This window comes from Leopardus geoffroyi, chromosome A1, assembly GCF_018350155.1.
Source record: "Leopardus geoffroyi isolate Oge1 chromosome A1, O.geoffroyi_Oge1_pat1.0, whole genome shotgun sequence".
Taxonomy (NCBI): domain Eukaryota; kingdom Metazoa; phylum Chordata; class Mammalia; order Carnivora; family Felidae; genus Leopardus; species Leopardus geoffroyi.
The window spans coordinates 158590615-158608365 of NC_059326.1; the positions used below are offsets into that span (position 1 = coordinate 158590615).

Below are 17751 nucleotides of genomic sequence, written 5' to 3' on the forward strand. Positions count from 1 at the left end.
AAACCCCCTCAGTTTGAACATGTCATTGTATGGCCACAAAGAATTACTTCACATCCAAGTACTCATAGGGTGCTGACCCTAGACACTACCCTAGACATTACTTAACTCTCTAAATTTCAGTGTCTTCATCTATAAAATTAAATAATAGTAGTTCCTGCTTCTTGGAACTGTTGTTAAGAATTACAGGTAAGTGTCTGTACCTGCCATATAGCAGACCATCAGTCAGTGTTAGTTATTAATGATGACAACAGTGATCTCTGCTACTGCTACAATTTCTTGCAGGCTAAGCTTTCCAAGGCCCATCTATCAACACTGTATTAGATACAAATATGAAACTATAAAACTAGCTATATAGATATCAGAGACTATTTCTACTCTATTCATTTCTGAAAGTCCCTAGTAGCACAGTGAATTATTAAGGGCCCCCAAATTCTCTCTCACCAAGTAGACAAATATCATTTTATTATAGAAGCTAGTAATATCTTATTAATTTTTAACTTTATCCTTTATCATTACTATAATGATAAGTTGGATTTTATTTAAACAGCAAACTAAAAATCCAATTACCTAGGAGCCGTGCTCAGCATTGTACTTTAAGAACATATGTGCGGCTTATTCTGGTTTAGAATTTCCCCACTGGCCCATCTTAGGGGGTTTGATCAGTAATCACTGGTAGCTCTAAAGCACTTGACTGAATCTGGGGATTTCTAATTTTTCTACTGAATGTTCATAGAGGAGTGGTTGGAGAACTCTATCTCTGAGGCTCCCCTAGGCCTTCCTTTAATAACTTCTGTTTCATGGAGACACAGAGTCTAGGGCTGAAGCAGCAGACAGCATTGGAATTTTTGTCTTGGACTATTTTGGATCCCAGTTGATCTCCATATGATCATTTACTCTGACAAAGACTCCCAATGCCAACTGAGTGAGTCAGGGGTCCATAGCATGGCATATAAAGCCCCCAAGATGAAGCCCTTCTCCACCTTTCCAGCCTCATGTCTTGTCAATACCCTAAGTGTTAGCCATCCCAGACCACCTGCCATTTCCTAAACATGCTAGGTTGTGTTGATCCTTTATGCTTTTTCTTCTGCTGCTTGATCTGCCTAGAGTACACATTACTTGCAACATACCTGAAGACCCCTTGCAAGACTCAGGAAATGAGTCATTTCCTAACTAACTTACACACTCTCCCAGCAGAACTGATTTTTAACTCCTGGAATCTTCTCTATCCCTTGTACAGACACTGATCATAGCGCCATAATGCTTGATTGCATTTATCCATCTAACCATTGACCTCCATCATTTGTATTGAGGCAGAAGATATATTATATACATCTTATATTTCTAACATATGGCATGTTGCCGAATAATGTAGTAGGTTCTCTAAAGATATTTATTGAATGAGTGAATGAATAAACCACTCTTATTAACTGGTAAAGTTACCATAATCAGCTCAACTTGTATTTCTCTTACTCATCAATTCTCAAATTAAGAAAACACCTCCCATCCCTTCTCACAGATGACTTCAGGAAGATCAGTGCCCACTTGTAAAATGATCTGAGAGTTATCAGAAAAGAAATAGAACTTAAACAGTTTCTAGAAGCTACATTCTGTTCTATAATTTTAAGAAAGCTCTTCTGAATCTTGGAATCCTTTTGTTTAATTTCCTATCCTTCTTGAGATTGCAATTCTAAAACAGATAAACTAGATGGACAGTATTGTGCATATAGGCTAAATAAAATATAAAAGTACATGAAAAAGTAGTAACACTTAAAACTGGTGTTACAGATCAAATATAGGTCAAAGGTAAATTTCTATTTAGATTTCTTTATGGCATCCTTTTAATTTTATTTATATATATTTAAAATCTCAGAACTTTATTCACTTTAGTGTCCAAGTTAATCCCTGGAGGGAAGTCAGAGCAAAAGTTAACAACTAAATGTCCTCATCAGTAACACTGTGTAACAATCTGAGAGTCCTAAACAAAATCTTATGATTCTTTTAAGTACCTGCTACTTAATGTAATGAGGTGACTTTGCCAAAGATATTTTGGCTTATATTTCCCCAAAGCCCATAAATCAAGGATGAGGTGAGATTGTAATAAATGTGTAAGAAATAAAAACTACCCCACAAAATGTTTTATTTTCTTCCTTAATATTAAATCTAATAGCCAGGAAATGTTGGGAGGATAAAATGGAAGCTGGAGAGTTGGGGGCAATAAGGACACAAAAGAAAGAAAAGCGAAGCAAGAAGCAAAAATGTGGTGGTGAGAAGAGAAGGCACAGAAATCAGTACAAGGAAGCTGTACAGAGTGAAAAGAGTAACAGAGAGGAAAGGCCTTAATTACTGAAAGAAGTAAGTTACCACCCATTGCATTTTTTGCTACAGTTAGTAATATTTATATTTGTTTAATTTCTAATAACATTGAGTCTTTGCCTCCTAGTGGTTTGGCAACCTGGTTACAATGAAATGATGGAATGATATTTGGTTCAATGAAGGTTTTGCAACATACGTGGAACTCATCCCACTTAATGCTACATATCCAAAGCTATAATTTGTAAGTTTACAATTTTGTATGTCATACCCTACATACAGTTCAGCCCATAACATAAATCCCTCACCCAAAAATCTATGGACAGAAAACTGAAATAGCACAAATATACAGCTGAGTATGTGGGGTAAGAGGAAAGAATGTCACTGTCCATATCCAATGATATAGGACAAGACAGTGCCCATGGCTACAGAGCCTGTGCAGAGTTCTTGGCATATAACCTGAAAATTAAGCATAATTTGGGCACACTCCTCCAGAATTTTCAAAAGGCCTATTCACTTCCCCAAAATTTATGAAAAGATTGTTTTCAAACATGTCTTTTTCCTTAGGCATAAGAAGTCTAAACACTACATACCAAGTTGGTTTGTGATGGTTAATTAGCTCTTTGGGATAGGCATTTGGCCCAGTATAGTATAGACAGATATGGATTCAGAGTATCGTCTTATCTGCTATGTTTTGAATCCTTGGTGAAATCCCAAATATTCATATATTCTTACTTGTAAAACACACGTAATGCATCTACTTTGCAGGGTGTTGAAAGGATCACAAATGATGAATGTAAGGTCCTGACATATAGCAAGTGTTTCACTAAATAAGAACCATTTTATTTTTGTATCCAAGGGTTTGGTACATGGTAAAAGTTCAAATAATGTCTGAAGGAGTGTTATATTTACACTTTTATGAAGTAGAGAACTGATAAAAGGGGAATATGTAAGGGGAAAGAAACTTAAAATCAATTTTAAGGAATATTGATTGAATACTTCTAAGAATATCGTACTAAGCCTATCGTGTTTTCTGTTGCTTTGAAAGTTTCAAGTTGAAAGTGACAAAATTTTCTTCCCTATTTAGGCTGATGCTTTTTTGGGTGTTTGTTTTGGAGTGATTGAACAAGATTCATGAAATTCATCCTTTCCTAACTCCAATCAGGCAGAAACTCCTATTTACATACAGGAAATGTTTAATGCAGTTTCCTATGAGAAGGTAGTAATTGCTGTGGGCAAGTGGAAGCTCTGCTTTTAGGAGAAATATAATGAGAGTCATGAAACCAGTAGTTGAAGTTACTGCTTCCAGGTTACTGCCACTAGTTATACTTTTTTATTTGATGTTCATTTTTCAGACATTACACATGTTCCATAAAATTTAAGCTTTCTTTAAAAATACATCATACTACTTTTTTTCTTTATCTTCTTGTTTTGTTTTCCTCCCTTCCTTCCTCCCTCCCTCCCTCCCTCCCTTCTTTCCTTCCTTCCTTCCTTCCTTCTTTCCTTCCTTTCTTTCTTTTCTTTCTTTCTTTCAGGGAGCTTGTATTTCAAATATTCTCAAGGATCTTCTGAGTAAGGAGAAATTCCAGGAAGGAATTATTCACTACTTAAAGAAGTTCAGTTATGGAAATGCCAAAAATGATGATTTGTGGAGCAGTTTGTCAAATGTAAGTCATAAACTGAGTAACAGCAGACTGTTGTTAAGCCTAAAATGTAACAGGCTAATTATGAACGTTTATAAACAGTTACATTGTCAGTCAACCAATATTTATTCCACTTTCCACATTGTCTAGGTCAATAGAAAGCAGCACCTTCCTTGTTCCTCTGGCACCACACTAAACTAGGGTGTCACACTGGGTTAGTCACAGTATTCGACATTTGGCCTCCTTCTCTGTGGTTCCCTTCTGTGAAAATTCTTTAATGACTTTGTAATTCCATTTTTTATTATTTATTTTGAGAGAGAGAGAGAGAATGAGTCAAGGAGGGGCAGAGAGAAAGGGAGAGAGAGAATCCGCGCTGTCATTGCAGACCCTGACTCAGGGATTGATCTCACAACTGTGAGATCATGACCTGAGCCGAAGCTAAGACTTGAATGCTCAACTGACTGAGTCACCCAGGCACCTCTGACTTTTTAATTCCTACCATAAATACCTAATCTTCTCTGCCCAAGTTTTAAGGTTGAACTCTGCTTGCGCAACTTTATTGTCCAGCATGCGTTCTCCATTGAGTGAGACACATTTTCTCCCTCATAAGAAGAAATCCTGCTTAATCCCTATGTTATCATGTCTTTGTTTCTAGTGCCCTTACTACCTGAACTGCACTTTCTTCTTTCCAAGAATTCAAATACCATCCATCTTTTGAGTTCTAGCTGAGATTGTAGCTCCTCCTTAGAGACTACTCCAGCCCTCATTGCTTTGCCTTTCTCCTAAATACCTAGAAGTACGTTTATGAATCTGTTCCGTAAAGTGACGTTCTCTTTTATTAGTTTATAATGGATTAAACATAACAATGATAATAATAATAATAATAATTGCTTAAGAACAAGAATTGTATCTATTTTTTAATGCCATGCACTAGTGATTAATAAAAAGTTGATCATTGATTCAAGAAATCTTGGTGTCTGTCATTGAGATTCATGTAGTATAATAGGCAAGACAAAAAATAAAACATGCAGTCAACTCAGATGATTCTAATAATTATTGAAGTATTCTTAAATGTTCAACTGTAAGTAAAATAATCTTTAATAAAAGTATAGTACTGGCAGAGCTCATGGAGACAGGTCGAAAAACCCTAAGCCATTGTAAACAGAAGAGGTCCTCTCTTCCTTATAAACACTTATGTCCTGGGGACAGTAATAATACTGTTAAGTATTTGTATAACACTTAACAGTTTAAAGAGATATTTCAAATACATAATCTCACTTAATATTTTTTATGTTCTTATAAAGTCTGGACCCTCATGGTCCAATAATTTATGTGCGTGGTCAAAGGAAAAAAGTCAAGTCATTAAACATTTTTTCAAAGTAGCTCAAAGCTTTTACTCACATTTCTTAAAAATTATAAAAGGGACCAAAATACACAGTCCTTACTAGTACCTGTAAGAATGCTCTTTATCCATTTGCACCACCTCCTGCTGATGATCTAGATGCTCTCTCCACAGTTCCTCCTAAACTTCTCAACCAGCCACACGTTGCTTTTCTCTCCCATCTTTTTCCTCCTTCCTTTCCTTTGCAGTGTGTGTGTGTGTGTGTGTGTGTGTGTGTGTGTGTGTGTGTAGACATAAACCTTGTCTTTTTTCAACAACAAACAACCTCTCTTTGGTGTGCATGAGGGTGTAGGAGGGTAGGGGGGAGATTAAAGGAGAAATTTGGCCAAAAATTTCAGGATTCTTTTACGCCAACTGTGAATATTTCTATGTTAATTTTTGTCATATCATGCTTATCAGCCATCTCAGGAAGGTAAGGTAGGCATTCTTATCCCATTTTCGCAGGTTGGAAAAGTAATACTAAGGGAGAAATTGGTGCCAGGTCACATACACCAAGCAATGATGGAGTCAGTACTTAACATCTGTCTTCCCACACTAAGTCCAGTATTCATCCTCTCAATTACAACACAGCTTCTTCCCAGTTATCAGGAACGTCTCGCTGTTAACCTTCCCCTAAATGTCCTCAGTTCTAGTTGACCACTTTCTCACGCCAAATGAAACTGTGGTATGAAACTGAAAACTTCCTGAAAATATCTTACTTAGCTTTGTGTCACATAACATCAATTCTAATACATGTCATAGCAACTTGGGAGTTAGAGGCATCCTTTGTTGTTATTTTTCATAAAATTGTTTAATGGCATTTGATAGCCTCACAGTGTGTGTGTGTGTGTGTGTGTGTGTGTGTGTGTATGATTTTTCCATTTATAGTTCCTTTTAAGCACTAACTCCTGGTTATTTAAAGGTTGATTGACAAGTTGTTGATTTCCTTGGGTCTCATTTTAATTCGGGATTCAAAATTTATTACGCATTCTCTATATGCTACTGTGGTAGTCATTGGGAATGCTCAGGTAAGCAAAGGCATTCCCCCTCCTCAGTCAAGGAATTTGTGATATGATAGGAGAAGGTTAATACTAGATTCAGTTGCCAAAATGCTAAATAGGGGCATGAGTAGCATGCACAATAAAAGAATTAAGTAGGACCTCCCCAGGGGGAAAAGAAGAAATGAAAGAAAAATTCAACAAACTGATTCCTTCTTAAAAGTTATTCTATTACATTGTACTTCTTTTTTTAGTTAAAATTTTTGTTTTAGTATTTATTTACTTTTGAGAGAGAAAGAGACAGAGAGTGGGCAGAGGAGGGGCAGAGAGAGAAAGAGAGACACAGAATCTGAAGCAGGCTCTAGGCTCCAAGCTGTCAGCACAGAGACCAACGGGGGGCTCAAACTCACCGAGTGTGAGATCATGACCTGAGCTGAGGTCGGATGCTCAACCGACTGAGCCTCCCAGGCACCCTACATTGTACTTCCTTAGAAAACTTAAAATACATATCTATATTTAAAGCTTATGTATATGTATACATAAACATAAAATTTACATATAACTTTATGTATACATAAACATAAAGTTTTATATATATTTCATTGGCCTAGATAGACATGGTAAGGAGCATAGCAATTCATGAAAATTTTTTAAAAAAGGCATCTTCACAGGGGCGCCTGGGTGGCGCAGTCGGTTAAGCGTCCGACTTCAGCCAGGTCACGATCTCGCGGTCCGTGAGTTCGAGCCCCGCGTCGGGCTCTGGGCTGATGGCTCAGAGCCTGGAGCCTGTTTCCGATTCTGTGTCTCCCTCTCTCTCTGTTCCTCCCCCATTCATGCTCTGTCTCTCTCTGTCCCAAAAAGTAAATAAATGTTGAAAAAAAAATAAATAAAAATAAAAAAAAAATAAATAAAAAATAAATAAATAAAAAAGGCATCTTCACAGTGACCATAGGAAATCTGCAAAAATTACTCTTTTTGTTTTATGTATGTAAGTAACTTTTGTTACTTGGGACTATCAGTACCCACATGACTATGCTCTTTCATTCTTGTTTTATAGAGTTGTTTAGGTAATTTTACATCTGGTGGATTTTGTTATTCTGGTTCCAAGATGACAAGCTGCACAGTAAGTATATAGAAGCTTACAGAGTAGAAGAGACCTGCATCACATGACCCGAAGTGAGTGTGTGGAGTAGCCCACCTGTCCCTTTAAATAACTGGAAAGGAAGAGAGACTCCACAATTTTCCTTGAAACAAAGCTGACTGAAAAAATAATGTTCAGGCCATTTAGGGGGATGATGCTATTACTACTCTATTTTTGTTGTTATAATTCAGCTTTCCCACAACCCCACTGCTAGCTAAAAATATCTCAGCTCAGAATTCCTCTGCGTGGTTAGTGCCACATTGGCATCCTCTAGGCTCAGAAAAATGCCAAACCAAATATGTTAGGTTTGGAAATATAGTCAGCGGTTTTCTTGAGGCTCTTTTTGTTTACTTCTGGGAAGTTATTGGAACACTGTAGTAGAGCAGAAAGAAAAGTAACCATGAAAAAAAAAAAAAAAAGGAGAACTCTTTTCTTTTTTTTAATTTTTTTTTTCAATGTTTATTTATTTTTGGGACAGAGAGAGACAGAGCATGAACGGGGGAGGGGCAGAGAGAGAGGGAGACACAGAATCAGAAACAGGCTCCAGGCTCCGAGCCATCAGCCCAGAGCCTGACGCGGGCTCGAACTCCCGGACCGCGAGATCGTGACCTGGCTGAAGTCGGACGCCTAACCAACTGCGCCACCCAGGCGCCCCAGGAGAACTCTTTTTTAAATGAGTCATGGTAATCCCATAAATTGTAGTTTTTAAAGGAGGATTTAGCATAATCCAGGGATCAGAAATCCTTATGAGAAGCTAGGAAACTGGAGGTTTTGTTCTCCATTCAATAGATATCTATTTTTGTAGTATTGTTCTTTTGGAATATTTAAAGCTCCCCTAAAGATAGACATTTCTTTCCTAAACATCCCCATTGTACTGTTATTAAAATGGAAAGGTGGGGTTTTTTTTCTGTTATTGTTTTTTTTTTTCGGGGTTGGGGGTTGAAATGGAGCAGGAGAGAGACTCCAGTCTCAAGTTCCTGTGGGACTTTGCTACCAGATGTCAACCTTCTCCCACATATCTATCTCCTTCAGTTCACTTGCAGAGAGCAGGCCTGGGGTAGGCAGCCCTGATCCAGTTCCCGCCGTGAGACTGCAGCCTGAGGTCTCCCCTCCTCCTCCATAAGCCTTGTTTCTGGCAGCCAAGGAGATCTGCATTTCTGATCTCTTTGGTTTCTCTCCTCCATTACCAAAGTCACTTGTCATTTCAGCTTGCCTTTCTGGGGGAAGATGTGGAGGTCAAGGAGATGATGACTACGTGGACTCTGCAGAGAGGAATTCCCCTCATTGTGATTGGACAAAAAGGACATTCACTCAGGCTCCAATAGATAGGTATTCTGAGCAGGGTTTTCAAAGATGACCCAGAATGGAGGGCCCTACAGGAAAGGTGTCTGCTTTTCTTCTAGTGGTCTAGTTCACCTCCTCTCAGCTTGCTCCTTATTTCATTAGCTTTCTTTCAGTTTCTGTGGCAACTGTGTGGATGCTATTTCTACCCCAGACTCAGAGGCCTGGACTAACCTTGATAACAGAGCTTGGGGTGTGACCCAGTCTGTGTTGTTGTGCAGCTGTGTTCCTAGTAATTCTGCAGCAGCCACTCAGTTCTGACGCAGAGGGTGGTCAGTTATATTTGTTATAATATGTCTTACTCTTTCAGTACTAGATTTCTGGGGCCTAATCATTTGGTGACTAGCCCAAACCTACGAAGTGTGAGGACAGCTATACATCTCCTCAGAAGAGAAAATATGTTCCCTATGCAATGAATTAGATTCCTGGGAATCTTGTGAATTAAACCTCCTGTGGTCTTTTGTTTTTTGGTAATTGACTATAAACAGGATGTCTTAAAACATGATGTTCTCGGTAATAATGAAAGTAAATTCAATTAACCATACTATCATCTTGCTCACCAGCCAATCTTGAGAAACCTTGGTAAAGGCTTTACTAGAATCAAGAAATACAACACTGGCCACATTTCTCTGATCTATTAGTTCTATCCTTAAGATGAATGAGGTTAATTTTAAATGAAATAATATAAGTGGCTCTGTACTGGCTCTTACGATTATTCTTCTTTCTAAGGATGTATTTGTCTAAGAACAATTCTAGAATTTTTCTCGGAATCAGAAGCAAATTCAAGGTGTTTAACACATAGAATATAATGTTTTTCCTTTTGTTTTGTCTGTTTCCTGTTTCCAATCCAACAGCAACTTTTATGTCACTTCTCTATGTATACACCATTTCACTTTTCTATATGTCCTTCTGAAGTCTGAACCTCAGAGAGCTTAAACAATTTATAGCTTGACAACATAGCCTGTGAAATTTAATGTTTGATTCATTATTGGGAAAGCAGGATTCACACTCCTGTAACTTATTGAAATGTCACGAGAGACTTCAATAATGCGGATGGCCCAGAATAACAAATATCTACAACAATGATCTGTATTTTTCCTCCATTTGAGGCAGTATTCAGATTACTCTTATAAAATTATTACCCTCCAATTCATGCCTATCCAAACTCATGAAATGCTACTCTCCTCTTTTTCACTCCCAGATAGTTTTATCTGAAAAAACCCCCTTTCCTTCTGGAGCCAAGATCAATCCAGATCATTCTATTAAGGCTTGGCAATATCTGTGTGTCTACTTTTACTTTTTTGTGTAAATATTTTTATTGCTTTGTTAATTATTGGTACTTTGTGGGTTAGCAGGTAGATTATCCCTTCTGATCCTTTACTAGATAAAGTCTGTGTATGTCATTTGTTTCATTGTTTTATATTTTTCTGAAGATTAATAGGCACGTCTTCAATTATTCTTCTTGTTTTATACCTGTCAATATTTCCACAATATTTGCACAAGATTTTACATGTGCAAGAATACTATAGCTAACTAATATGGCCTGATGTGATAGAGGAAATGAATTTTAAAACCTGCTAGAAAGCCAGAAAAAAATAGCTGAGTTCTATTATTTGCCATAGTGGGACCATTTAAAGTAACTGAGGCTTTTTCGTCTAATCCATTCTGTTTTTCTGTCCTTCGGACCTGGCTAATCAGCAGATCCTAGATTGTGGCATTGCTGACCACGAACAGTCACTTGGCAGTGGAGGAGTTGGGTGTGGGTAGCTCTGTTGAACAAAAGGATATGGAAATCATACAAAGTCAGATCTTTATCTCTTAGGCTTTTCCTGAAGCTTTTCTTCAGTTATTTGAATTAATAACAGGCTGTCAGAGTTTTTGGAAATGTGAAGGAAGATTGGATTTTTTTTTCTCTTCCTTAGAAGTAAGCAGTCAACAGAACTTATGATATGAGATTTGGATAGCAAATAGCACAAGTAAATGTGACAGAGCTCAACTAGGTGTATATTGCTGCACCTTTATAATCATATGGAAGAATTTTTACATACCCAAGGATCCACAAGTCTTAGCCTATAAAATTTATAAGGCCATTGATAGTGTGAAAGATGGGCCATTAGGTGACTTTTACAGCCAATCTGAGTCTGACAATGTGAAAATTAAAATGGCCATTCATTTAGTCTGTAACAGTCTTTATTTTCTAGGTATCTTTGGCATATTCCATTGACCTACTCCACAATTCCTCTAATGCGATTCATGGACACGTTCTAAAATCAAGGACAGGTAATGAACTAATTAGCCAAATAGGTGTTTCCGTTCTGAAATTAAACATGTTCTCAGCTATTTGGAGGAAAGATACTGTAAGTAAATCTAATAATAAAAGATATATGTTTGGAGAAATTTTCATTTATCCATATAAGTTGCTAAAAGAACTCTTTAGCTAGAAAGTTTGAATTTTCTATTCAGTGGGAATTCTTCTTATACTTTTAGCATTTAGAGATAAGTTTGTATTTATATCAAGAAATAATGGCTTTCTATCTTATATCTCTTAGTAGCTACTAATTAAGCTCTTATGCCACAACACAAAAATATGTATGAAAACAAAGCATGCACTTTAGAACAAATTGGCCCTGGATTCAAATCCTCACTCCGTCACTTATTAGATGTGTGACCTTCAAAAAATTTCTTTACTCATTCTGAGCTTCAATTTTCTCATCTTATTTTGAACGAGGACCAGGTCCCACAAAACTATTGAGAGAATATGATAATGTTAGTTCACCATGTAGTATAATGTCTGTCATATTAAAAATACATAATAAAAAATGTTTAAGTTTATTTATTTTGAGAAAGAGAGAGTGTACATGCTCATGCAAGTTGGGGAGGGCAGAGAGAGTGAGAAAGAATCCCAAGCAGGCTCTGCACTGTCAACACAGACCCTGATGTGGGGCTTGAACCCACCAACCGCAAAATCGTGACCTGAGCTGAAAACAGGAGTTAGGTGCTCAACTAACTGGGCCATGCAGGTGCCCCATAACATAATTTTAATTTCTCTTTTGAACACCTTACTGAAATGTGAGAGGGTTTCCATCATTATGTCATGTTCAACCCGGAATCCTTATTTCATCCAAAATAAGGACTGGACAAATGGATCACCTATTTACATATACATATTTCAATGACCGATAACTAAACCCTGAGACAAGGCCACAAATAAATCAAGTCAAATTCCAACCACGTTTATCATATAGTTAACTGGGCCTCTTAGACCTGCATAGACTGCTTTTGAGAACAAATTTAGCCGTCCTTTTCCTATGAATGAACTTATTTATTAATTTAATAAGACTATAGTTCACACACACACAAAACCATCCAGTAGACTATGAAAATGAACATCACCATGACTTTTCCAAAACTTTGTCTTCCCACTGATTAATTAGTAATAGCATGAGAACTAACAATTTTGGAGATGTTCCTGGTACGTATGTTGATAATAAAATGGCTAATGCCAATTTCCTCCTCCTAGATACTCTGGATTTATCTGAAACTACCAGTTAGGTGAAATTCAGTGTGGACTCAAATGGCTACTACATTGTTCACTATGAGGGGCATGGATGGGACCAACTCATGGGACCAAATCTAACCTGCACCAGAACCACATGCTTCGCAAACCTAAGGACAGAGTAGGTCTGATTCATGATGCATTTCAGCTGGTAAATTTCAGCAAAATTTCATATGATTTCATAGCAAGTAACTGATTCATAATCAAATATGCTAGATTTCAAAATCAAATATTCAGTGTTGGTCATTCATGTGAGATAGATCTGAAGGTCAAATACTTGGCCGAAGCCTACCTACTGATAAGGTGTTTTGACCCATACAGTGTTTAAAAATATTACACAACATTTTATTTATTTATTTATTTATTTATTTATTTATTTTTAAATTTTTTTAATGTTTGTTTTTGAGAGAGACAGAGAGAGAGGCAGAGAGAGACAGAGACACAGAATCTGAAGTGGGCTCCAGGCTCTGAGCTGTCAGCACAGAGCCCGATGCAGGGCTTGAACTCATGAGCTGTGAGATCATAACCTGAGCTAAAATCTGACGCTTAACCAACTGACCCACCCAGACACCCCTAATCCAACATTTTAAAATGTGGGGAAATTTACATACAAATCCTGACTTCTGAAGTCTCTTTTATAAGTGAAAAGATTTGGTAACTGTGGACCTTCATTCCTACAAAGAGGAAGGTGCAGTGGACACATCCTTCCTGAAGCCAGGCCTTTACTGTCCCATGCACCAAGGTCCCAAACTGTACACAAGTGGCCTGCTTCACTCACTTAGGGTGGACCCTCTAAGCATTTAAGCTTTTGACTCTAGATTTAAAATTTGTTTATGTGAGTAGCTTGCTGTTTCACAAAATACCTATGTAATCTGTTGAACAAAAAGTATAATATAGTCTTTACTTTTATGATTTTAAAAGTTAAATCTAGTACAAATCCATTCATCATTTCGCACATTGAAGAAATCAATATGAAATTGAAAGGGAAGTGAAGGAGGAATTGGCTACTTGTGTTTATTCCTCTTCAGACTTTCCTGGAAAGACAAAGTATTTTCTTTCTTTTCCCATTTATCATCAGCAGAATAATACATAGAATAAACCAGGTCATAAAACCACCAATGGGGGAAAAAATTTGGAGTATTGTGCATTGTAAGCTTTTCCTGTTCTGAGAATTACTATACTCAGTTTATTCAGTGTGACATATTATTTCCTTTCAGATGTTTATTTAGGTCAAAGTGAGTGAGAGTAACCAGCAGGATACCTCTCAGGAGAAGCTTCTCCATACAACAGAATTTCTAGTTAGGAGAAACAGAGAGATTGAGAGCTTAATCCTCAGCCCCACAGGTTTTAGGAACATAGTGGTAGGTAGCAGGGCTCATTGGAGGCCAGGATTGGGAAAAACACCATTCCACATCTAAGCAGATACAGGGTAGACTAGATGAGAAGTAGGCTATGATTCACTGCAGGAGGTTTGTCTGCTCAAAGGAGAAACTCTGACTAGATGGCAGAGTAGATTAAAAATTTAACAAAAGGAAGACTGAAGAATATCGATAGTTTAGTCAATGAAAGCCAATTTTTCAAGTAATTGCCAAGTCTTGTTTGCTGTTTCTAGCCTATACATGTATGCGTTGTCTAAATTTAGCAAAAGGAACCCTACAGTTATTAATGCATCAGTGGAAAAACAATAATAAGATTTGGGTGACAGATTAATGAAGTTAATTAAGAGTACAAATTTCGGGTTAAAATGGATGGCTTCAAGTACTACCTCTTCAATTATTGTTTGACCTTAGGCAAATTATCTAAACTTTTTAAGACTACGTTTTTTAGTTTTTAAAACTTCTCTAGTATTTAAAATTCCAATTTTAAGTAATAATATCTAATAGAAAGTGTTGCTTTAAGGATTGCATAAAATAACGCCAATAAAGCACAAAATGCAGTACCTGCTGAGTAACTGTTAATGTTAGCAATATTAGTATTATCTAATGTAAATTGTTTCAAAGATCATTTGTTGAATAATAAGAAGTGAGAACACAGAAATGCATTGCAAATAATGCAAAGGTGGAAAACAGCAGAATGTAAATTTATGTATTATTATGTTTGCAACTACATAGAAAAAGTAGTAGCTAAAAAGTGGGGGGGGGGGGGGGGGAGGGGAAGGAAATATTCCAAAGTGCTATTAGTGAATGTGTAGGGTAGTGAAACTATAAGTCTTGTTCCTCTCCTCTCTAACTTACAACTGTCTCATAATTTTCTTATATTAATTTTATAATAAAATTAATTCAATACGGAAGCAATTTAAAACTCTCATAATATTTTTACTTGCAAAAAATATTTTTACTTACTGCCTTCCCTCAGTAATATTTATCTTGTTTTTGTCTGCTTTATCAAATACCTATTTAAGAGTTAAAAGAAGTAATCAATGATCATATTTAGTTTGAAGACAGAATTTGACCAAAAAATGGATATTTGTTTGAATTGTTTTTTTACACTTACTAAATATAATTTAACACTTGGATCTCATCTGAGTTGACTGGGATTAAAATGACAACTTTAATTTCCTTACAGAAAAACTATTTTTTTCTTTTAGCCCCACACGATAAAAAGAAGACCCAAATTGTTTCCTCGGGAATTTGGTTTTATTTCACAAAAGTACCACTTAACTAAAACTGTATATTAATAAGTATATAACTGTATACTAACAAAATATAGATTTCTCCTGTTGGGTTAAAGTATACACTTATATGTGTGTTTAGTTTTTAAGATGAACAAACATTCAGATAACATTTTGTGCAATGATTGGTGGTGAGGAGCTGGATTTTTATTAAACAATAATTATATAAGAAGAAAAGAAGCCCTCTTAATGAATAGTAAGGTTAATTTTTTAAGAAGTAGGTAGGTATAAAAGTAAATAATGGTGTTTGTTTTAGTAAGAAACAAATTACGCTGTACCAAACAGGAACAACAGGATTAATATGAAGTAATTTTTGTGTTCAGTATTCTTTATTAAATTGTGACCCTGGAATATTAGACCTAGTTTCCCTGTTGCTGATCCTCTAAGGTATCAGCTGCACCATACATTATGATATTACACACATAGGAAGAAATAGTGACATTTGGTAGATTCGTGTTTTTAAAAATATAGCAAACCATAGGATCATAGTTCATATGGTCCAGCCCTCTGTCTTCGGACAAAAATTTTGGAAATTTTTCCATAAATCTGTTTTAAATCAGGAAATCATTGAGATTAAGAAGAGTCAAGTCACAACAAAAGTTGGTTCTTTTTCATTTCCCTTCTTTCTAGTTTCAATTCCCTCTTTTTAGATAAGAATTAAAAAATTTAAAAACCCCAAAGAGGTAAGGCATTATGTTAATGAAAAATTCAACAGAGACATTCTTCGTTCTGGAATCTGTTTCCATATCAAGCTATTATGCTTAATCTGGGAGTCTGATGCTGGGATGAATAGTTTACAGACCATGTGCAGACACAATCCTCTCAGAAACACATGCGAGAATCACTTTGCAAAAATGACTATATGTCGGTTTATTTCCTCTATGGCAGAGACCCTAATGTTTTGGTATTCACAATAGCAGTTTTGTTGTTTGTTCTTCTCATTAAAGGAAAATACAGAGAAGGCATATAACTGGCTGGAAATCCCTTGTTCCTTGTCATCACCATCCCAAGAGGATCCTATCAGGATTGTGAGCAAAATATTCCTCTTAAATGTGATTTTATCTTTTTTCGATTGATATTCCCTCCTCAGATGGGAAATTAAATCATATTTTTAAAGGAGAAACTCTGTTTAAATATGGTAGGTGGGGCCCAGAAAGACAGAAGGAAAGTACAAAGATAAATAGTTCTGTGTTTGGGGAAGATTCATGCAGACAGTTTAGAGTTGACCCCGTTTGGTGGGTAGGAGCTGTGTGATTACTAAATTTAGCCTCTCTGTAAATCATCCTGTGCTTTCTGCAGCATTACCTTCTTTGATATTTTAAGCCGGTGATTGACATGCAAAGCTGGAGCAAGGAGGGCTCAGTCTGGGACAGGTTGCTTGCCTTGACCATCTTAAAACTGGCCTCTTACCTGAACCATGCTCCCTGCATCCAGAAGGCAACTGAACTCTTCTCTCAGTGGATGGAATTCAGTGGAAAATTAAAGTAAATCTAGACATCTGTCCTGTTCTTTGTTCCTTTCACTTTGATGTAAAAGTCTTTGATCAAGCAAGACATTAGATCTAAAACCTTTCAGTGAGGACAAGAGGGAGAAAGCCATGCTGGGAATTACATATCTATGTCTCATGCTCCCATATAGTAAGTGCTCGATAGATTTTGTGAGAAGTGAGGTTTAGGTCCTTTGAGAGGGAGAGCTAAAATGCAGTGGCATAGTAACAGAAAGATAGCCAGAGGGTAGAAGCAGGGGGGTGCCCAAGCTTCAAAAGTAATGTCTTTTAAAGATAAAAAGCAATGTGAAATGTACATGCAGTCAAAACACCAGTGATCATTTGTTAAAACTTTTTTTTTTTTTAAAAAAGGGAGGATACCTTTTAAAAAATACATATTTACTTCTTCATTAATCAATACCACAGACCGAATTTTGACCTCAGATCTCATCTTTGATGGGAAACTGATGATTTGGGCCATCCAAAGTGTGTATGTATACAGTGGCAAAATGGATTGCGGTGGTTATTATAATCAGAAAGGTGCTCAGTTATCATATGGATTATGTTGCCATTCAGTTTAGCAGTTTGCAACCCACAGATACTAACAGGTGCCACAATCATCTCAATGTAAACTTTGATTTCTTTTCAATACAAGATTTTATATAGTTATTGTTAAAACTCTCACTCTAGAGTTGGATGTTTTGAGAAATCAAATTTGTATGTGAATTAAGGAAAATTCATTCCTTAAAACTGAAGAAAAATTTCATTATTTTAGCAGTGTGTAATGTGATGGTGTCCATTTTTCCTGTGCCACATTGCTGGTAGGCTATCATAATTTCTTTCTATATAAGTAAATCTCAGTGAGCTTTTTGAAATCCTATCTTGAATTCTTCTTTTTGAAAACATTAATTCCAGTCTTCTTCTTTTAGTACTTTTCCGGTCATTGTGATTAAACTCAAAAATCAGTTTAAGGAAAAAGGATCTTTTAGCTCTAGTTTTCTCTTCTTTTTGTTAATGTTTGAATGGGCTGTATGAGTGAGGCTAAAATGTAAACATCCTGCTGTCCTATAACATAAAGAGATATTATTCCATCTCTATACTTGTTAGAAGAGGGATGATCTTACCTGCAGCAACCCACCTATGGGTTAGATATGGTAGCTCAACATGTTTACTCCGATGCAATACTTAGGAAAATATTGTGGGTAAACCTTATTTATGCTTGTA

The 17751-nt window shown here is 36.5% G+C and overlaps 1 protein-coding gene across 1 annotated transcript in view; it reads left to right on the forward strand.

Moving 5' to 3' along the window:
* ERAP2 (endoplasmic reticulum aminopeptidase 2) overlaps nt 1–17751 on the forward strand; it is a 41029-nt gene that overhangs the window by 17435 nt on the left and 5843 nt on the right. Inside the window, 10 exon segments of the mRNA XM_045446137.1 lie at nt 2441–2554; nt 3398–3529; nt 3846–3977; nt 7390–7455; nt 8682–8857; nt 11016–11047; nt 11050–11094; nt 12335–12438; nt 12441–12554; nt 16341–16525. Coding sequence (XP_045302093.1) covers nt 2441–2554; nt 3398–3529; nt 3846–3977; nt 7390–7455; nt 8682–8857; nt 11016–11047; nt 11050–11094; nt 12335–12438; nt 12441–12554; nt 16341–16525 — 1100 coding nt within the window.